The 22,889-nt window shown below is 36.9% G+C and overlaps 2 protein-coding genes across 2 annotated transcripts in view; both read right to left on the bottom strand.

Moving 5' to 3' along the window:
* Window positions 1–8,481, bottom strand: part of TTC21B (tetratricopeptide repeat domain 21B) — a 34,014-nt gene extending 25,533 nt beyond the window's left edge. The window contains exons 1-7 of the mRNA XM_058809381.1: window positions 8,401–8,481; window positions 8,090–8,219; window positions 6,993–7,103; window positions 5,592–5,758; window positions 3,300–3,422; window positions 1,735–1,892; window positions 1,256–1,340 (exon numbers count right to left, since the gene is read on the bottom strand). Coding sequence (XP_058665364.1) covers window positions 1,256–1,340; window positions 1,735–1,892; window positions 3,300–3,422; window positions 5,592–5,758; window positions 6,993–7,103; window positions 8,090–8,219; window positions 8,401–8,481 — 855 coding nt within the window. The remainder of the gene's footprint in view (window positions 1–1,255; window positions 1,341–1,734; window positions 1,893–3,299; window positions 3,423–5,591; window positions 5,759–6,992; window positions 7,104–8,089; window positions 8,220–8,400) is intronic.
* A 1,968-nt stretch (window positions 8,482–10,449) lies between these two features.
* The window catches only part of LOC131560618 (sodium channel protein type 1 subunit alpha), an 88,509-nt gene continuing 76,069 nt past the window's right edge, over window positions 10,450–22,889 (bottom strand). Inside the window, exons 23-27 of the mRNA XM_058809464.1 lie at window positions 16,820–16,873; window positions 16,367–16,504; window positions 14,651–14,755; window positions 14,018–14,288; window positions 10,450–13,649 (exon numbers count right to left, since the gene is read on the bottom strand). Of these exons, the coding sequence (XP_058665447.1) occupies window positions 12,481–13,649; window positions 14,018–14,288; window positions 14,651–14,755; window positions 16,367–16,504; window positions 16,820–16,873 (1,737 nt within the window). The 3' untranslated portion in view covers window positions 10,450–12,480. The remainder of the gene's footprint in view (window positions 13,650–14,017; window positions 14,289–14,650; window positions 14,756–16,366; window positions 16,505–16,819; window positions 16,874–22,889) is intronic.

Here is a 22,889-nt window from a genome sequence, read left to right as displayed (position 1 = left end):
ATGCTCTAAAAAGGTGAAAGGCTTGGGCTAAGTCTGGTATAACAGAGGAGTCTCACAAAGCAAGATAGTCTGAGGAATTTGATCTGTGAATCCTGTCTGGGCTTCAGTGTGATACAGACACACATGCTCAAAAGCAAAGCACTTCCAAGTGCTCAGACTTTTAATGTAAGTTCCTCAAAACACCTAAGGGGATTTTTTGGACATACAATAATAGGGTACTCAGAGTTTTTTAATAAGAAACATGTAAATCTAACAAGCTTTGAAATTTTTCCCTAGACATGGCTCTTAGTTACATGTGACATTTTACTCCAGAATCTTTAGTTAACACTCTACTATGTCCAGCAAGGCTCCTTCCTGGATGCCTTCAACTAGAGACAGCAATTCTTACTACTTCTTTGTCTTTCCCATGACTGTGCACAAGACTTAAATTTGATTGTAAGGAGCCTAATGACTGAGTTCTTTGCAATAACTAAAATGTGTTAAGCAACATAAATACCTTTTCTTCTACAACTTGAAAATATCTACATCACAATGAAAACACTTTCTTTTTTGCTTTCTTTCCACCTAAATTTTACCAGTTTTTGCATGACGAGAAAAAATACAGAATGAATTTTTGGTGAAAATTTAGATCAGCTATTTTAGAACTTCTGAAAAATGGCACAAGTGCTGTACATACAAAATACATGTGTATAGCCCTGTGCAAGAAAATGGATCTTGGGAATAGAAGGAAAAATAGCGTAGAATGCTTAGAGCTGAAAAAACCCCACAATAATTGTGAAAAAATTGTGAACAAAACACTGGTGTAAAAACTATGACCTGTTTGCAAAAATCTATCACTACAAGACCTCATAATTTCCCTTATGTCAATTAATAAAATATTTAAAAATAATGAAAGGCTTACAACAACTTATGAATTTATCAAAAGAGCATTTATACAAAAAACATCACTTTGATGACTCAAATCAACATGATTCAGTCAGGTATCCAGATCAGATTTCTGTTTGGCTTGACACCTGTTCTCTGGAAAGATGAAGGTTAAAAATAGTCTTTTCCTTTGCATCCAGAAAACACCCCAGCAATAACCTAGAGTAGCCACTCAAATGAGAACAGTGAATGAATATATCTCCTGCAGATTAGTGCAGCACAGGACCAGCCAGAGTGTATGAGGAGAATACATAAAGAGGACAGCCTTTGTAGGGACTAGATGCCACATGCATTATGTTGTGCTCACCATTCTGCTCATAAAAAAACTCACCTCAGATATATTTCCTCCCCTGCACAGATGATGCAGGGCCTCCATTCTTATGGCTTCTAAATTGAGGGGATCTTTCTGCAATAGTCTAAAACCAAACAAAAGGTGAATGTAAAGAAACCAAACCAAACACTTGCTCAATCATCTATTTTATCTGAAAACAGGAATAGGAAAACTTGTATTCTACAGTGGTTTTAGATCCTGTATCTCAACTGAAAGCACAGATCTTATTTCATGCCTATCTCAAGAAAGATCCTCTTCCATCCAGAATGGATTCACGTATTTATGTAGCATCCTCACAGAATTGCAAGGCTGGTTTCTAATAAAACTTTATTTACTGGAAATTTATTTAAAAAAAACTGACGCAACTAATGCAGATTCATTAACAATGAATGGAAACCTATCTACTTTTGTTTCAAAGTGTCCTTTGGGTGTAAACATGGCAAGAAGAGAACTTAGTGATGTGCTACTTCATACTCAACCTATGTGCTGTTTCAATTGTCTGCTCCCAGTCCTGCAAGGCAAGTTGTAGCTTCATTTTCTTTATGAAAGCAGGAATGAAGTTTGGGAAGTTTGCAATTATCTGGTTCACAATATCCAGAGCTCCTGAGTAATTCTGTCGGACCTCAAAATACTGTGCCTAATGGGAGGAAGACAAGCCATATCAAGAGCCTGTACTCACACAGGTGAGAAGATTCAGAAATTCTTTCATACAGAAACCACGAAAAAGAGCTAGAGAGAAAAAGCTCTTTCCTGAAGTAATAGTTTTACCTGAGTATCAACCACAACTAGACATATTGCAACAATCAAATAGCAAAGGATGATGTGTAAAGCCTGGTGCGTGCTAAGTGCTCCGTAACAAAGGTAACTGCAATATTGACAACTTACTAGTCATTGTAAGCAAGAAAAAGACAGATGTAGCTGAAGAGTAAAACTGCTTCATTAGGTTTGAAGTACCTTTGTATGAAGTATCCCACAATTTTAGGATATTCAACACAACCCACTGATGAACATTTTTTCAAGCTCTGAGGCACGTACCATGCAAAAACCCACTCTCAGCAGGTAACTACTGTTGTTGCCAGATTTAACAATTTTCTAACTGCAATGCAATTTACAGGGTATTCCAAACACAAAACTTTCAGAAATAAAAAATCAGAGGTTTCAAATTAATTCCAGTAGAAATAAATTTAGGATTTAAACCCCATTTTACTTTGAGGCTTTGAATTTACTTAGCAGATTCCAGGTGACTGTATGTGTGCTGTTTTATTTCATATTTTTAAGACAGAAATTATGCAAGCACAGATTTTTAATTTTTAAGCCCTAGAGATTCATGTCTGTCTAAACCCTAATTACTAAGTAACTACATTTGATATACACTCTTAATTTAATTCAATGGTCCACATGCAGCCAAGCACACACACCTAACCAAATACCATTGTGCACAATCTCCTGAACTTCAGTCTTCTAATACTCATTGAAGAATTTTTTCTGCATTTAGCTTTGGAATACTAAACAAACATCATGTTAATGAGTAACAATGTCTGTGGTGTGTAAAGAAAACAATTCATGCCACTCCTTTAATGAAATATAATCGATGATTACATGAACACAAATGAACACACAAAATCGACTAATGACAATTTAAAAAGAGTGTTGACAATATTCAAAAAATTACACTACAGTGTTTAAATATTGCCTTTTGGCACACAGCAATTCTGTAATGTGCACAGGTGTCCCTATGCAAAAAGGAAGGGACTACACACTTTTACATTTTCAAGTGACTTGAAACTCATTTTATACCTATAAATAGAAAGGTTTTCTCATGTGCATAGCAAAACCATAACAACAGTACACATTCAGATTGACTGAATTTAACTATACCTTTCTTTTCACACTGGTGTCTAAAGGACCTGAAAGTACCTACAGGGTCTGAGCTGTATCTCTGTTCCTTGGACCAGCTCATTATGCACTACTCTTATCAGCATCTCTCCAATCTACAAGACTAAGATGACATTTAGGAGGAGTTAAAATAGTGAAATAAACTTACTTTACCAAGCAGTGCAAAAACATCATTGCCTTCCTGCAGTGCTTCATCAAAGTATTTCAGAGCTTTTTTAATGTGAGTTTCTTTCCCACAGGTGAGATCAAGCCATGCCTTCAAAATTAACCCCTGTTAACAAAATACGAATTGGAATTCTTTGCTAACTAGGTAATAGAAAATTACAATAGATACAATAAGCAGAAATAACCTAAATAGAGGACTTACAGTATCTATTTTAACTGCTTCAGAGGCATAACCAGTCTTTAGCATAACCTAACACTTGGATAATTTATTCCAGAGTTAAATTAACCAAATAGTATATTTACTGACAGAATTAGAAAAAAACACCAATGGCACCTAACAAGTCTAACACGCTCAGCAGCCAGAACAAAACCTCACAAACATTCACATTAGATCACATTAGACAGAATATTTTCTGCAAACACTTCAGCATAAAGTTTTCTTAAGATTTTGTTTATGTGAAACACTAGGAAACGTAACAGTGCTGCAAAAAGGGAGAAACTTGAGGTTTTTCTTCTACTTTCTGATTTAAAAGAAAATCTTTTTGTGCAAGGCAAAACTCTTGACATTTTTCAAATCTTCTAAAGTATTATTAGAAAGAACACCTAAACAATTAAAAGGCAAAATGTGTCTTTTTGCTGCAGAACTTACTACTTATAATGAATGAAATTTATTTCTCTTACGTGTTCCAAACATTAACTGTAACTTAACTAAATAAAATATATTTTGAAGTGTATTTAAAAATCAAAGGTTAATAGAAGAGCCATATTTTGTAATTGCTAACAATCAGGGTCATGATTTTGTTATGCAATGGAGACTGAACTTTATATACTCCAGCATGTTTTTAAAGAAAGGCAGGTGTTGTACTTCCATACAAGGAATACATAAACTATCTTATCAAAACAAGTCTACTAAACAAATCATATTTCACCAAGTTTAAAGACTCTGAACCACCTCCCAAAAAATCAGATGTAAACATTTAAACATAATTTCGTATTACCAAACTAGAAAAAGAGTTAATCATAAGTGAACGTCTAAAAAAAATTCTAAATGTTTAAATACTAATGTACTCTTTTTTCTATGCACGTGTCTGTAAAAAAATAAATTAATTACTTTGAATATTTTAAAATACTTCAGCTGGAAATATTTCACACTAAATAACATATCCAAACAATATTTCGTAAGAATAAAAACAAGCAAACAAAATCGAATTACTATTGTTTCAATAAGCAAAGTCATACATACTGCTATTTTACCAAAATGACCTATCTTAGTCTTTTTAGGAACTACCATACTATTATTATTATTATTATTATTATTATTATTATTATTATTATTATTATTATTACTTTGTGAGGTCCTTATTTCTTCATTAGTATAATTTATTTCTACATTAGTATAAATTAGCCAATAAATTAGTCCTTATTTAAAAAACTACCAATTTAAATTATTAATCACTGTTAGTTTGAAAGCTAAGCCATTACTTAAATCATACTTTCAGAAATTAATATTTAGAAGAATAGTTGCAGATTTCTAACTCTTGTAATAGAAACATAAAACTAAAATTACAAATTGAACAATGTACTGAACCATACAGAACATTTTTGTTTGATATTACTGTAAAATAATGTATTCAATGTTGACAACTCTGTCTCAAAGATCTTTAACTACAAAAAATAAGCCAAATATTTTGTTTCTCTCCTTGAACTGAAGCTGATACCTCCTTTAAAAAAAATAACATAGTAGGTTTCCAGAAACCTCTTTAGAGACTTAAGATTTTAATTAATTGTAATGTCTGCATATAAGTGCCAAAGACAATGCTATATATACCACTTATTTCAGTGAAACCCTAGGCAAATTCTGCTTTTAACAACAGCTAACAATTTATACCCCAATCCTCTGGGTATTTTTGAGCCTTCAGATCCAGATGTCTCCCTCTAGTGAGACTACCATGCTTATTTTTTTGCTAGGAATTATGAGGCTTAGTAGCAAGTAGCAATACTGGCTTAAGTGCATATTATTTCCATTTACTCGTTTATTTTAATTTATTAAGCCATTATTATTTACTAACTGAAAATTAATATTAGTTAACAAAAAAGAATCATGGGAATTTACTCAGCTGCGTCAAATGAATTTATGACAGTTAAGAAGGAAAGTACTAGAACACAAAAAATAGTTCAGGATAACCTCCAAACAGCATTAATGCCACAAGTCTAGCTTCTGAGAATGCATTGTCGTAATAAACATTTACATTACAGAAAGGCAAGAACCAGTTACCTCTTTACCACCACCAGAAACTCTGATCATTCTATCAACGTACTCCCGGGCCTTGTCCTCACGACCAAGGTGCCACAAGAACAGGCCAGCATAGTACAGAGCCTGCTGTCCCGCGGCTTTGCGCTGCTCCTTCAGCCTTGCGTCCAGCTCCACAACAGCGTCTCGATCTGAAAGGGTTTTGTTCACAGCTCTTGCTGACAGCCTCTCAAATATTATAAAAGAACAGCATGTGAGCCAAGGGCTTCCAGAGCAACGCTGTTTCTGTACTGCACATTGATAAACATGCAGACAGCCCCACGCAATCAGTAATATTTAGCAGGTGCAGATGGAAAAGGCAGAAGAGTTCCCAACAACACAGTGGGCAAGTCCCAGATGACTGGTGGTTAGCCAACCTGAGGTCCATCTAGAAGGGCAGCAAGGAAGATCTGGGAAACTACAGGCCTATAAAACTGACCCTGGTGTCAGGGAAGGTCATGGGTCAGGTTACAGAGTGCCATCACACAGCAACACCCAGGGGACCAGGACACCCAGGGGACCAGGACACCCAGGGGACCAGGACACCCAGGGGATCAGGACAGGACACCCAGGGGATCAGGACAGGACACCCAGGGGATCAGACCCAGCCAGGCACTGGGAAAGGCAGAAGCTGCCTGGCTAACCTGATCTGCTGCTGTGACAATGGTGACACACCTAATGAATGAGGGAAAGGCTCTCACTCTCAGAGTCTTGAGATCCACGATAATTTTGCTGTCCTGCAATATTAATCCTCAGGGACTTGAATAAGAGTAATGCCATTAGTTAGAGCTGTTTCACATTAAATTATTTAACAAGCTCTCAGCAGCACCTATAAACCTCCATAGTGAGAAAGATACTGCAGCAATAATTTAACAACCACTCAATGTACCTGATAAACCAGCTCTTATTTTGAGAATGTAATTCCTAACAAAATTGTTACAGCTTTTAGACTGGAGAAAGGAATGCCAAAACTCACAAAATTATTTTCTCCATTTATATGGTCAGAATAATTTAAAAGATAGAAATGGCATGGCTTTAAAGACTTTTCAAGTTGACTGAAAACTACAAATATCAGACATGAGTGAACAACAATCACAAGAAGCTTGATTCAATTTTTTTTTCCTTCAAAGATTCTTTATCACAGTGGATAAGTAAGATTTTGTGTGTGGGTCTGTTTTATTTTAACATTCACTCTTATGCTTCAGAGTTTAGTGGTTTGGTATTTTGTCTACAATCCTGGTAAGCATCACTCAATTCAGTACTAGATCCTACGTCAAATGCAAAGCCAGAGTAAACCTTTTTAACTTAGGCAGAATTAGCCTGCAACCCTCAGGCCTTCACACAGAGCTGTCTAAAACATGAACCAGAATGTCTTAATAGGCATACCTGGATTAGGGCTCTTTTTATGGGCATAAATCAGAGCCATCATTGTACAAAGTGACACCTCTGGTTTGTTTTTAATAGACTCCAGCTGTCGAATACTTTCTTGGACATCACCTAGTTTAAAAAAAGCACAGAATAAGCTATCACACTTTTCAAGACAAAGAATATAATCATCAAACATCAGTCTGACTTAAATTTTCACTTCTATTTTTTTCTTCCATGCTTTTGTTCGTTATGCATACACCCAATTTCACTTGTTTGTGCAAGTCTTTCAAACAGTCTTTCAAACAACAGGAAAGAAAAGAGCATCTCAATGCAAAGAACTTGAATTATGCCAACTAATTCTGCCAACTGTCAGAAAGATGAAAATCCTATTTCTTGTTTTAGACAGGGCATTAAGCAGCTCTTTTTGCTCTTGTTTCTTTATATAACCAGTATTTTTACCTTATTTGTGTGACTGTTTTAACACTAGCAAAATAGCCAGTATCTTGAAAAATGACAGGATTCTTACATAAAAACATCTAAGAGTTTGGGAATAGACACACTCCCTCAAAACCAGCACACCTTCCTAGACTTGTCTCAGCCCTCCCCATGTTCGATTACTTGTTAATATTTCTGACATCCTTGGAATATACATGCTGCTAAATAAACTTCTCAGAACAGTATAATTTACTCAGAGATCCCACCCATTATGTATTAGCTGTCAGTTTCCCTGAGACAGAGGATCAACAAAACTAACACAGCTGCTTTGAAGGGAAGAGTTGTTAGCTGGGAGACACTAGTGAGTTTCCAAACAAACGCAATGTGACTTTGGGCAGGGCTCAAATTCCCTCCAAGGAACCCATTTACCTAACCCATGGTCATGAAACCATTAAAAAGAAAAATATTTGTTATTTCTTACTTTGATACGATGCTATCTAGATCACTTTCATTCACACTGCGGAGGAGCGGTGACAAATGCTAACACACGGGTAATTCACTCAACACGGCACACATTCAGACTACCCAACACCGCTTTTCCCCGCCCAGCGGACAAAGGGCTGAGCTTTGGGATGCTTTGGGAAGCCCAGCGTTCCGGGAGGCGCGGCCCGCCCCGTTACCTGCCCTCAGCGCGCCGTAGGCCCGGTAGAAGAGGAGCACGGGCTCCGCGCCCAGCCGTGCCAGCGCCTCGTCCGCCGCGGCCCGGGCGTGCTGGAACAGCCCCTCCTGGCAGTAGTAATTGAGCAGCGCCTGCGGGAAAGCGGCCGCGGGTCACCGGTGCCAACGCTTCGCCCCGGGACGGCCCCGGGCACACCGCGCCCATGGCCTCGTCCCGGCCGCCCGCAGTCCCGCCCGGCACCCCCGGCCCCTCCCATCCCTCCCTCCTCCCCAGCCGCTCCCTCCGCCGGGCCGGGACGGCGGTGGCGCCCACCTGCTGCACCTCGGCGTCCATGGTCGCTACCCGACGCCACTGCGGGGGGGCTCCGGAAGGGTGAGGGCGGCGCCCTGCCATTGGCTTGGGTGGGAAGGAGGCGGGAGAGACACGGGAAGAGAAACTCCTGGAAGGCGGCGGCGGGAGCCGCGGGCCGAGCCCGAGCCAGCGCCAGCGGGCGGGAGGGAGGCTGCCGGCGCCGTGGCGCCCCCTGGCGGCGCGCAGGCGGCCGTCCCTCGGGAGCGCTCGCAGCCGGGATGGCGAACGGGCGCTTTGCGGATGTGTTTGTGTCCTTGCTTTTCGTGGCCGAACGTACGAGTAAGCGGCTCACATTCCATACGTTTCATAGTGTAACTGAGCACTTCAAGTTACGTGGCACTTCTCTTAGAAATACAATAGCGATAAGGTGAAATCAGAAACACCCACTCCACGTTTCATTCCTTCTGGAGAATTAGACTTGCAAGACAAGTAAAATTAGGGTTTTCCTCTGGAAGTGAAACACCCTCAGCCATAATTTCTAGACGCCAGAAAGAGAGGATGCTAAAGAGCATTCCAAAGGAATGGGAGCACAGTCTGTCCACCAGGAAAGCCGGCAGTGATGCCACCAGGGACAAGGAGCGGAACCCAACCTGTGCGGAGTTTGTAGGAGAGGCTTGGCTTGGCTCTTCTGGCACAGGGTGCTCAGAGTGGCCTTTCCTAGCAAGTCCATCACACGTGCAGTTCCTTTGTCACAAGTTCTCAACCTGTCAGGAAGGTATCACAAACTCTCATTCCATCAGGAAGGTGCCAAAGAAGCACTATGCGATGAGCATTCTTGGCTTTCCTTGTTGGCCAAGACAATCCTCTGTTTTTCCTGCTGTGTTTAAGCTCTGCTTGTTTTGTTTTGAAGCACCATTTAGGATTCTGTAATATTTAAAATCTATTAGAGGTATGAGAAACAAATTGGGAGTTTTTACATACTTTTTAAGGAAACCATTTAAGCCATATCCTGTCCACATATTAATCTGAAAATACTTACCTTTTCATTTTGATACTTAGGTATTTTGAATCAAAGCTGTAGACCTCTTTTTTCATAATGTATTTCACAAAAATTTTACAGAGAAAAATTTCCCTCTCTTGAAAAATTTTTGATGAATTTCAGGGAAAATGCTATGAAATTTTATTTCTGCATTAGCCACTAAGCAAGCATACAGACTACAGCTGCTCATCAACTGGTTTCATGTGGAGTTCAGTACTCATCTGTGATTGTTTTCATTGTAAGTTGTAGGAAAATGCAATATAAAATTATGTAAACATGTAAAATGAATATTTTGAGAAATTCACTGAAGCAATTGATAAAGAATAAGGAACAGGCCCACTTTCCAGATACATTTGGTTTCCCCCTGTTGCTTCTGGGAATGGGGTGCTTCCAGAGTGATTTTTAAAATTCCTGAGGAAAAGACCAATGATGTATTCATTCCAACACCATTTCACCATTTCATCTTTTTCAGAAATGCACTCACCTGTGAGATGCTCTATAGCCTGTTTGTGAACAGCACCCAGCAAGAATAAACTGGCTCTCAACCCAAGCTGGGGAATGTCATGGATCTAGTCCTATTTTCTGTCCTCATTTTGTCTTTGTAAACTCTTGAACACTCAGTTCTCATTCCTGTGAGTGCTCAGAGCCTCCTGGGACACACTGAGGGCAGCTCTGGTATGGGTGGCTGTGCACCCACTGCATGGAGCTGCTGCATGGACTCACTCAGGGCAGAGCTACCGATACATGCAGGAGCATCGTGCTCACTGTCTAACACACTTCACGTAATAAACTCCTAATTAGGGACTAACAAAGTAAGAAATTCCTAATTAGTGACTAACAAGCAAATCCCAGGGATTTTCTTACATGGAACAACAGTATAGCTGCTGTAGAGGTTTTCAGTATCCTCTCATTCTGCGGTTTAAAAGCATCCCCTTCTTTATGTTAATATCAGACAATAAACACAAAAGGAACATACAATAAAAAATGTAATCTTTATTATTTTGACGCATTATTAATGTTCTTTAGCATCAGTTAGGGTAATAGCATTTTCCTGCATGCAGTTCACTAATACAGATTTAGCCAATAATTTTAATAAAAGTAATCTATATTTAATTTTCCTGTGTAAGAAACATAAAATGTCCTGATGGATTGGATTATACAATTTTGCTACTTTCTCTTTGTGAAAAAATATTGTGGACCCTAGATAATATTTAGAACTGTTCTAGTGCAGCATGAATGAAAAAAATCCGTGAGTAAACATGAGAAAAGATTCAGGATTCTCTGAAAGAAAGGTTGTATCTGAAAACTTATGATGCAGGCACTGCTTAGACATTCAATTTGAAGTTTAGACCATTTTCCCATCTGCAAAAATAAAAAAAACAGCTTAGCTTTTTAGAAGCAAATTATGAACTTATTTCGCAGAAATTATTTATATGTTGGCAAATACTGTAAAAAGTAAGATCCTACAATTATTCATTCACTTAGTTATGTCTTGTTCTCTGGAGTTCTTCTGTGAAAAAGTGCTATGGATTGAAAGTAACAAAAATGTTGTGACATTAACCTGAAGATAAAATTCAGTTCTTGTTTTATGTACATAATGCTGAAAAATAAAATAAAATGATTTTTACAGTATTTATATTTGCTTATAAAATCCTAACATTTTCAACAGGTTTAGTAGTTTTCAACATCTGTACAGTTTGGATATACACTATATGCCTTTCACTGAAAATTCAGAAATGTAAAACAAATAAGCTCCTAAACAGCTGCAAAATATTGCTCAATGGTATGGAGGAATGAGGTCTTTTTGAGTAGTTTATTTCATTTAGCTCTGATGTATGGCTTCCCATGTTTTAGAATCCTGGACAGTCAAAGGAATAGCAGCATAGGCAATATAAACATGCACTGATTGCATCCAAACTATCTATAATGGTAGATAATACATTATTTTACCTGTTGAATGCTTGCACACTACACTTATTGTGGTACATATTTGATGCAATAAATGTGCTAAAGTCATTATCTGTTTGCTCAAACATGCACCACAGGTTAAAAATTATTTACATAGCAGAGGGCTTTTCATTAACGTGTACAACATCAACCTTACTGAGAGCTGAAGATGGCTAAACAATACTGCAGGATAAAGCAGAACAACTTTATAGAGGGCTCTTTTTGATCAATTTGGTGGGCTGAGGCAGATTCATTTGGTATTCGTATGCAGAAAGACATTTGACAAAGACAAAATCTGTGACTCCAGACCTAGGAAGAAGTTTGCGCGTTCTGAAACTTAATGGTCTGTGCAAAAAGTAAACCATATTTACTATTTTTGTGAGTGGTAGAGGACTTTACAGGCATACTAAGACTTGTTTGAACATGAAACAACATGAATACATTAATTAAGCACCTCAAAGTCTGTTATTCCTTTCCAGAAACACTGTGCTAAAAAAATCTGTTGTTCTTTGTGACTTAATGTTATTTTCATGCATGATCTATAAGTGCAGCATGCCTTCATGCAAATAATTTCTGTGTGTATATTAGTTGTATAATAGAACACCTGGCCCTTGTACCTGTAAAGGTGTACTTAATTCCCTTCCCCAACAGAAGCCCCATTTACAAAAATAGTCACATATAATAAACAACATATGAATAAAAACAAGATGAATCCACCAACACAGATTTTGTAAAAATATGAAGTATGTGGCAGTTGAAATGCAAACAGTGGATAGAGTTACCATATTGTTTTATGCTAAACACACAAATACTTGGTTTCACACCCCTTTAACTGGTCCCTACAGTCTGTGTAGCCATTTTTCTCTCCTCTTCAGCAGTGTCAGCTGGTAGTGAGAACAGTAACCTCCTGTCAAGGTTGTTTCTTCTTATCACAGTCACAGTCACTGACAAGGGGTCACTGTCTTTTAATAGGCACTGACCTTTAATGTACAGTATATTTGTAAAAATTGTCAGTTTGGCATAGACCTCCTTCAGGAGTCCTGTTGACACAAACACAAGATCCTTACAGGCTATGAACTACTTTGCACATATATGATTTTTCTCACTATTTGCTCTTATTTCTGACCATCTTTATCTTCCTTTTCATGCTTTTCTTTGACTGGCCTTACTACACGATCATAAGAAGGCGGACAAACTGCTGTTGATGCGGTTATGTCTGTTTTCTCTGTAAATGAGTTTTCATGTAATTTGTCAATAAGGATTTCATCTTTCATACCCTGACCAGCCCCACCTTCAGTTTTATTTTTGTTGTAGATAAAGGAAGCTTGTTTTACTGTTCGTTTTAAGAGGTGACGTCTGTAAGCACGCTGAATGATGACAGCAGACACCTCCTCTTGTTTTCTTTTTAATGTAGTTGTAATTGGTTCATAGGAAGCTTTAGAAGGATTGGATGCCATAAACCGATCTTCCATCTGTATTCTGAGGGCGTCCATCTCCCCACTTTCCCCCAAAACACGCTTTGTGAAAGCAAACAAGATGTCAAGGCAGTGAATTCTGTCACCGCTCACCATGGGTAGATCCATTGCAATGAGCTGGACTTTGTTGGGTTTGGGTAGATGAAGAGGAGGCTCAAGTGCTGCTGCAAAATCAGACAATTTCTCAAATTCCATGAATTGCGTTGCATCAGGATCAAACTTCTCCCAGACTTCATAGAACATCTCAAAGTCATCCTCACTCAAGGGTTCAGCGCTTTCTTCAGTAGCAACACCAAAGTTCTCCAAAATCACAGCAATGTACATGTTCACCACTACCAGAAAGGATATGATAATGTAGCTGACAAAGAAGAAAATCCCAACAGAAGGGTTGCCACAGTCACCTTTCACAGAGCTCCCTGGATGAGCCTTGTTGGGGTCACAGTCTGGCTCCCCACTGTTGAGAATTGGGGCGAGCAAACCGTCCCAGCCAGCGGACGTGGTGATCTGGAACAGGCAGATCATGCTGTTGCCAAACGTTTCAAAGTTGAACATGTCATCAATCCCAGCTTCTCTCTTGACGTAGGCAAAGTTGGACATGCCAAATATGGCATAGATGAACATGACCAGGAAGAGCAGCAGCCCAATGTTGAACAAGGCAGGGAGAGACATCATCAAAGCAAAAAGCAGAGTGCGGATTCCCTTAGCGCCTTTAATGAGGCGCAGGATTCGACCGATCCTGGCAAGCCGGATGACTCTGAATAGTGTGGGAGATACAAAGTACTTCTCAATCATCTCAGCCAAAAACATTCCTAAAAAAGAAAAAAAAGAAAAAAAAGAAAACCAAGGTACATTACCGCTTAATCTCCATATCACAATAGAAATTTAGAAGCACAGTTTTAAAATTGGCATTTTTGTGTAGCAATTAACGATTTTTTGTAGATTACACTGGCATAATTTCTGTTTTAGCAGTTATACTTAATATTTGCAGGTGCAATAAATGTTGGATGATTATAACAGTTTTGATGGTTGGTTTAGCTAAATTACAAATTAAAATGTAAAGTTGAATGACTTGGCTGTAAATCTTGCGATGGCAAAAGCTCACCACATAGCTCTGGTCAAGTAAAAGTTCACCTCCTGTTCATTTTACCTTCCTTTTAGTTTAATTAACAAGACTTACCTACTATAGAGAGAATGACAACCACAAAATCAAAAATGTTCCAGCCTATAGTGAAGTAGTAATGGCGAAGTGAAATTAGTTTCAGAACACATTCTCCAGTGAAAAGGACAATGAACACGAGGTTTATCCAGTATAAAATATTTTCCATTTCTTCGCTCTGGTCATCAGTTTCTACCATCATGGTAACCATGTTAAGACAAATAAGAATCATGATGCTGATGTCAAATACTTGCTGTGTCACAAAATCAAAGACCATTCCTTGGAATTTATTCTGAGGAAGAAAGAATAAAGAAACATCCAGTACAAACTGTAATTTATTTATTTTTCCTGTTAGAAGAAAGTAGAAAACCACATGCGGTAAGGCTTATAAGACTTCAATAAAATTGTAACTACTGTACACTAGTTACTAATTGAGTACTCAAATACAACAACTTAGTTTGGCCTGCTGTGTTGCATATTCATATATAAAATAGTTGTAAGTGAAAAATATTTTTTTGTTTTATTTTTGTTTTCCATTTCTGCTGACTAATGCCCTGGTTACTGACAACTTTCAATTGGCATATTTCTACTCTCCCTGTATCAATAAAACTCCTTGTAAATAGCTGTTCATCTGATGTGTATAAATAATTTTACCCCTGGTCTTGGTATAGGTTTTTGTGGTTTTTTGGATCCCAGCTTTTTCATAGCATTGTAGTATTTCTTCTGCTCTTCTGTCATAAATATGTCTTGACCTCCAAAGTAAAAACATAAAATCAGAAATGGTTATAATCACATTTATATGCAGTGCTGAGAAAACTGAGTGATTCAAAAATCAAGGAGATTAAATCGGGAAAAATCTCTTAGCTATCAAATGCATCTGTCTACAATTTAAGCATTTAGTCTAGAAATCTGGACATCCATTACTGTATCGCTCAAAACAAGAAAAAAATGCAAGCAACATCTTTTTACAGTTATTTTCCGGGAACTCCAAGAACCCATTTCTATTACCTCTTCTCTTTTATAGTAAGAGATACAGTAAAGAGTATTTGAGATAAGTTCAGATATTCTGGGCTGCTCAATACTGTCACTTCTGAACTGTGAATGTAGTGAAACAAAGGAAAAAGACAAAGTCAGGTTGTCAGTATAGAAATGAGCTTTAGGTATCTCTAGTTTAGCAATCACATTAGCATTGGGGCCCCAAAGTCTTTAAGGTTCTTGAGAAGATGTATTATCAGACTTTGGAGAAACTTTGCTGAAGATTGAAGATTGGTACTATTAACAGCAAAATGCTCTCTTAAATCTTTTATTTTGATTAGTTCTTTGTTCTGTTTAGCAAAAGCATGAACCTGCCTTTGAAGTCTGACAGTGAAGATAAAGAAGGAATTATGGGTCTTTCATATTTCTAATCAAAATCCATAGTAACCTTGTGTTAGAGACAGCTTCCCATACCTCTTGAAGAAAATTTTTCCTAGATAAGAGATACTTGCAGACACCTAATTCCAGGAATGCCAATGCACACATAGGACTGGATACAGCCCCTTGTGGGTGACTGTGTGGGAAGCTTGAAGATGTGGGAATGCATGGACCATAAGCTGGACAGGCTCCCTGACCATTTACCTCTACATTTCTGCATGTACAGCATCCAGAAACCTTGTTTAGTATTTCTCATTATTAACATAAACCCAAAGAAAGTGATGCAGGCCAGTTAAGTAAAAATAAACTTGTAATTCATAGCTGCTTTGGTCCTTGAGCTTTCATTGCTTTATCTATTTACAGAAAATCATTTTAAAGGTGAGCATTTCCTACTCAGACAATCTGTACCAGTGAGATTATCTACATCTGCACTGTGAAAGGATAAAAAAAAAGGTCCTGAAATAGTTACAAACCACTCCTGCTCTATAGAGTTTCAGATTTTTCAGTGCCACAAAGTAGAATTTGAATACTTGGGATCATTAAAACATCATCTTTAATTGCATGATGTAATTATTTTTCAGCTAGCTTTTTTTTTTGTGTGTGTGCTCAGAGAATAACTAAAAACAAGAAGGAAAAAACTCCAAGAAATTATGAGTGCTTTAATATAGGGACCTAATTAAGGGCTTGGATCATGCAGGAAGACTTCATGAAATTTAGTCATGAAAAAGAAGATGACTTGAGGAAGACTAAACTGGGAATTGACAAAAGAAGAATCTGTCCCATTCACTAAATGAAAAATCTTATGACTTTAACGAATACTGCAGGTATGATTTTGTCATAACATACTGCAGCTTTTTCAATTTTGAACAAGCTGTGTGGGTACTTTCCATATATTATGCACCTGCAAAATTGCATTATTTTAGAATATCTTTAGAAGAGAAATAACACAATACTTATCTTCTTTTTTTGCTGATTGAAGTTGTCAATAATGACACCAATGAACAAATTCAGGGTGAAAAAAGACCCGAAAATTATAAAGATGACAAAATACAAGTACATATACAAGTTGTCTTCATACTTGGGTTGATCTAACACCTAAGGGGAAAAAAAAGAGAAGTATGATTCCTAAGAGTTCATGTGAAAATTTCAACCAAAAAAGTGGCAACCTTGCACAAAGTGCCACCAATATTTTGTATTTGGACAATATTCCTATCACCTATATTAATATATTTTTTTTCTATTCTACCTCTTGCTGATAGCACCTGGTAGTTTGCATTCAGTTGCCCACATTTTGTTACCACGAATCTCATACTCATTTTTCATTCTATTGTATGGATACAATTGCTTGTTTAGGACTTGTAGATAGACTTCAGGGAAAAAAACATAATTTAAAATATTTGCAGTACTTACATCTCTTGAGTCAATAGCTGCATACATAATATCCATCCAGCCTTTAAATGTAGCCTGTAAACAGTACACACCTATTTAAGCATTCTAAAGACAATTCATTTAATAATTTCCAGCAACTCAGTACAGCACCAGGAATAATTAGTAGCATTAGATTTCCAAAGTGTTTTGCTTCTTGGTTTTGTATTCAGCTGCTCATCGGATATACTGCTGTGTATCCCATTACTTTGTATTAGATATGAACATTTTAAACAGTAAGCATGATTAATTTATTTCTAATTTCTAATTAACAAAAATTATAGAAGGCATTTTAGTTGATCAAATGATGTCAACTGCAAGAGCTATGTACAGCTGGGTGTAGAGCCTTATGTAACTGAGTTGCCACCAGTTAAGACTAATATGTAGTTCCTCCATCCCAAGTCAGAAAGGTGGCAACAAAATGGAACTAAAAATTTGATCATCTCAAAAAAGGTATTTTTCTGTAATCAGACTATACATTGAAAGATTTTACCTAGTTTAGTAATTCTTTGCTCACTGTAAATATAATATATTTGTGCTTTCCAGAGCCTAGATGTCTCATACATTCTGAGATAAAGTAATAGGAAGTATTTCGTGTGCATTGAATATTTAATATGCCTCATAAATGATGGCATTTATTGAAATTTTGGAGGTATTTCCTCTGCCCAAATTCTGTAAATTTTTATATTTGACCGTGAGGTGTAGATTGCTTCATGAGAATGTTTGAAACAGAAAGTAATTTACTCTGTTGTGGCAATTAGTTCCCTTTTAGATGTCCCTTTAAAGCAACATCTCCAAGTAGAAATTTTTGGCCAGTTGTGCCCAAAAATAGAGCAAAAAAAGGAAATAATTCTATGCTGTTTAATCCTCATTACAATTTTGCAAAACAAGACTGCAGATCATTGCTTCCTTCATTTTCTTTGCCACAGAAACCAGTTGCAGGATACAATCAGGAATGGAACACTCATCCATGTTTTTTACTGTATCACCGTCATCTTCAGGTTTCATTTCTAGTGGAAGTTTCAAAAACCCTTTTTTTTTATGCAGGACATGGAGCAGTTTGGCATCACCCCAAAGTGAACTTAAAATGAGAAGAAATTGTTCTCTCAAAGGAAAGGTCCTTTACACTTTTGGAACAGTGGAATACTGAAAAGAGTATGATTCTACTTAGATGAGAATCCAATGTACAGCAACTTTCACATCTTGGCGTCAACACGGAAAATACAAAGCTCAGGCATCTAACAGTATGATGGTGAAATCAAAATGTAGTGTCAAAGGACCAATAAATCAAGAATAAATCTGAAACAAGTAGCAGTCAGCTGAAGAATTTAAAGTCCTTGCGGAATACCTGGACTGCAAGGGATAGGTAGATAAGGAGGTAGATAAGGTCTATTTATGTAATTACTAATACATGCTTAACTTGTTCTCTAAGGCTTTTAATGGTGAACACACCACAATTTTATAAAAAGCATGTATTCTGGCACTTCCTTTTATTATTTCCTAATGCTTACATCCTTCTGTTGCCATTTAAGACTCACTTGTCATAGCCATTACATATCTGGAGAACTCCAGGAATCACCTTCATGCAGCATCTCTTACTTTTTGCAAATTGATTGTGGCTGTCCTTCTTTTTTAGGTAGTGATCACTGTTCCTTCAATCTTCCCATGCAACTCCTGTTTTCCAGAACTCTGATCACTCTCCTTATTTTGCTCTGAGCTCTGTTGCACTAGTTAATCTTTTGCAATGGCAACCAAAACAGGATTCAGTATTCCATCTAAAAGGTCTAAATAGGGCAAGATGATTACATCATGTCTTACAGTGCTACTTTTGCTTCTGTCCTGTCCTATTTATATTTTTTGGAATATCATGACTTGAAATGAGCACTTCAGTCTGAAAGACCATATGAAAATATTGGGCAGACTTTTACTTCAGAAAGATGATGTGAATGATGGAGTGGCACTTGTGCAAAATGTGTGCTGTTGCCTCAGATTCAGACTCATGATGATCTTTGCATATCATTCTCCAGGCAAAACAGAATAATTTTTGATTTTTTTGCAAATGTATTACTGTAGCCTAGACTAAACAGAGTCAATGAAAAAAGATAGACTAATTTTAAAACATTAAGCTTCACCATCACCACTAAAGTACTGCACTATAAACAAACAGTACCCTTTAACAAGTGATAGGAAATAGAGCAGAATAGAGCTCTGCTGAACTGAGCTATATTATTATTATTGGTTTTGTTGTTGTTGTTAAAAAGGAAACTTGAAAAGAGTGCGGGGTGGAAAAGTAGAAATATAAGATACTGCTATCTTATGATTTCCAAAATGAGGTTCATAAAACTCTAAGATATTAAAAATTTTGAAGAAATTAAGAAAGAGAGTCAAGATATCCCATTAAGTGAAAGCATTTTTCTACTGTAGGTGCATAGACCTGCTTATATTTATCTGCAATGTCTTCTCTTTAAGAGAAATAAAATATCATTTGTGTATTTTTGTATCCTGAAAGAAAATGACACAGGAAATGACAAAGAGATCAAATTATTAGTTTCCATTTTGCATATTCCCATATAAAATATATTGTATATTCTCAGTGACACTAAATCAGGAGTAATTAATTGATTTCAAAGATGACAGCAGTATAACTGAAGTCAGCATCTGTTCCAAAGGCTTTTTTTTTCTGCCAAGGAGATTTCAATGACACACATTCAAATGCAGATTCAAATGTAGTTATAAAAAACAACAAAACAAAAATCCTCCATCTCTTTTACTATTAGTAAAAAATTATAGATTTCTTTCCCTCTGATAAATAATTTCTCATGAAGTTGTAAGTCATGCTGGAGTTTTACCACTCAATTTCTTTACCAGAAAAAATCACCACGAAGATTCACGTTCCCACTTGGAGATACAATAGCATCTTGCTTTTAAAATACTAACCTGTTGGAACTTTGAAAGTACCCTAAAGTTTAGGTCTTAGAATTCAGCTTCTGATTTTTTTTTTACCATACACTTCAAGAGATGTGTTGGCTTACTGATATTAGTAGCAGTAGAGTATAATATTGTGCTTTGTGGCTCGTTTGCCACATTTTATCCTGGTGACCAGGATAAAAGCAGGCCTCTGGGAGATTTACTTACCAAGGAATCCAAATACTACGTTCAAATAAAAAGGCATAAGGCCATAAAATTATCAGGGCAGATGCCACATCATTTTGTGTACACCAACCTCTTCCTCTTCACTCAGTGGTGCATGACAATTGTGAAGAGAATTTCTCCAGCAGATCTGTCTCTGCTTTGATGCTTCTCTTTAGGGACAGAGAAATACTCAAGCAAGTTCAGACCAAGAAATGAAAAAAAGAATCTTGAAAATCTACATAAAACAATATGATCTATGCTATATTATAGAAGAAAAATAATCTTACATAAGAAATGTGTACTTATATGACTGATGGCATGAATAATTCTACTCCAACTTCAAACTATGTAAGAATTCTGGAAAACAGAATTCTTTGTTTGATCAACAAAGTCCATAAAACTTGTTTTTATCAATGACATGTATTGTTAGGCTGTATTTTTGGGCAGAAAGAATTATAACATTGCTATAATACTAAAGATTTTCCACACAAAGATTTCTTTCCATGAAAGAAAAGAAAAACAGGAAATGTCAATGAAAAATTAGGTAATGTTCTTTTCCTCATTCAAGAAAGTCATTCACCAGCACTGCTGAGTAAACTCAAGAAAGAGCTTGTTAGAGAGTTCCTTTTGCTTAAAGTCACTATCACCCATTTGCATTTTTTGAGCCCAGAATACTTCTTTCTGAAATTATCTCTCTGCTTTTAAGTGTTTCTGTGTGAAATAGATATGTTTCTTTTCCATATCACTTAAAAAAAAAGGTTTCTGTGATGAACAGACCCATATACAGCAAGAGACATTAAAAAAAAGTTTCACAGTTTTTCATTTTTGTTTTTCCCAGAATAATAAGGCCCTCAGTGCCTTGATTTGAAGTTCTTTTGGCTTGTTTTCATTTTGATTTTTTGTCTTAAAAATGTTTCTAAGTTCCATTAGCATTCACTCCAATTTGTGATACAGATAGTAAGGTTATGGTTCTTGTAACCCAGAAAAGCTGGAGGGATTTACAGCATTCTTTGGATGACTCAAAGGGCATGAGCCAGAGGGCAGAATGGAGAATAGAAATAATGAAGAATAAGAGGAAGCTTTCTGTATTTATTTTCTAGCCTCCTGGCCTTGTATCAGTTATTCATGCACTGATACTTTTCACAGAAATTGTTTTAGAAAAATGACATTGACCTCCCTGGGGTTATTTCTCAGGTCCAGCACTACTAACAGTCTGTGCCTGAGGTTGTTGAGGTGCAGAACCAAATGAATTGAGTAGAAAGGCCATTAATGCTCACTTTAGGCAAACAGAAAGCATATCCACTTGCAACCATGGTTTTATAATCAGATTTTTCAGACTCAGTATATAATGTTAGGCCAACTGCTAAATGTTCAATAGCTTTATCTTTGTTTTTGACACAGTAATGTGTACCTCTGAGTAATATTTTAGCATTTTGTCTTCTTTCTATTGCTGCAAGCTGTTTAGGAAGTACAGGAATATCTAGGGCTATGATATACCTATTCAAGTCTCATGTTTGTTTTGACATGATGGCTTTGGAGGCCTGTTCTAGAGTTCGATCCAAAGTACTTTATATATCAAATAGAAAATCACCTTATCAATCTTTTTTGATTGAGAAAGCAATGTAAGAATCTCAAACAGTTATGAATTGTGGCCTTGTTTTCTTGAAGGTGAAAAAACATAGATTCTTTACACTTCAATACATTAAGTGAAAGTCAAGCTGATATTATTCTTTCTCAGTCTTAGGGATCTTATGATTCCATAACTGCAAAATCACTCCTACTGGCTTACTTACCAAACCCTAAAAGATGCAGGGATGATGTTTTGTTCAGTGACAGAAATGCCCCTGTTTTTTCTGCTACGTCACACAAAAAGTTCTCGATGACTTTACAAGCATTTTAGCAATACAGAAAAATTAAGTGCTGTTGTCATGGACATTCTACTCACACAAAAAATCCTCCATCATTATGTGGGGGTGTCATGCTCTTGTAAGATCTCTACATTGTAGATACTGCACAAACTAACATGCTTGTCCTCCATGTGAGCTAGGTCTCTCTGTGGTAGGTCTAGATGAATTTTTCCTTTGGAATTGTGGGAATGATTGGCAAATTTCTCCTCATTTGCCTCCCAAAAAATCCAATAATTTAAGAATCTAAGCCTTCATGTAAGGAAATATTTGTATCTTTTCAATAAATAGAAGATGAAATAATCTATGCATAGCCAGGATACTGAAACCTGGAATAATGACTTGTGTCCCAGAGTAGAATAGGTTACTACTAGAAGGAGAGTTGCAAGCTACTTGGAAAGAGTTCTGTTGATGTCTTGTTCCTCCTCAACACCTGTAATGAAGCATTCTGACTCCCTGGGTGAGTAGACTTCATAAAGAAGGCAAAGAAAGTAAGTACTTAAAGTCTTCAGTTATCAAAATCAAATTGTATTCAGTTCAGTATATTATTTCTTTAATACTATTGGTCCTCTCCACTCTTTCATGATGTGACAGTAAAGTGAGGAATCATAATGAAATTTAAATGGACAGACTTATCAGTCTCACAGGTAAGATGCTGTATTATCTGGGAGAGACAGTTCCCATTGCTCGGAACTTCTGTTTTAGATCTTGTGCAGGACAATGTCCATACCACTGCTTCATTTTAATGATTTGTCTTACTGAAATTTTGTATAAACAACATAAAATCTGGAAACTTATTTAAAAACAACAAAAATTAAACATAAGATACTGCAGATTTAGATAGTAACCTCAAAAAAAAAGCATAGAAATTGCTGAAGGTACACAACATAGGTAAAAGTCCAGCATTTTCTTGATTAAAGCTGGGTGAGATTGGTAGCTGCTTCACAATACACAGATAGACAGTGTTGTGCCTTCAAATTTTTTATATTGAAGGCATAATCTTCTAGTACCTCTCTGCA

The sequence above is a fragment of the Ammospiza caudacuta genome, chromosome 8, assembly GCF_027887145.1.
Source record: "Ammospiza caudacuta isolate bAmmCau1 chromosome 8, bAmmCau1.pri, whole genome shotgun sequence".
NCBI classification, from domain to species: domain Eukaryota; kingdom Metazoa; phylum Chordata; class Aves; order Passeriformes; family Passerellidae; genus Ammospiza; species Ammospiza caudacuta.
This window is presented reverse-complemented; position numbering and strand designations above follow the sequence as displayed.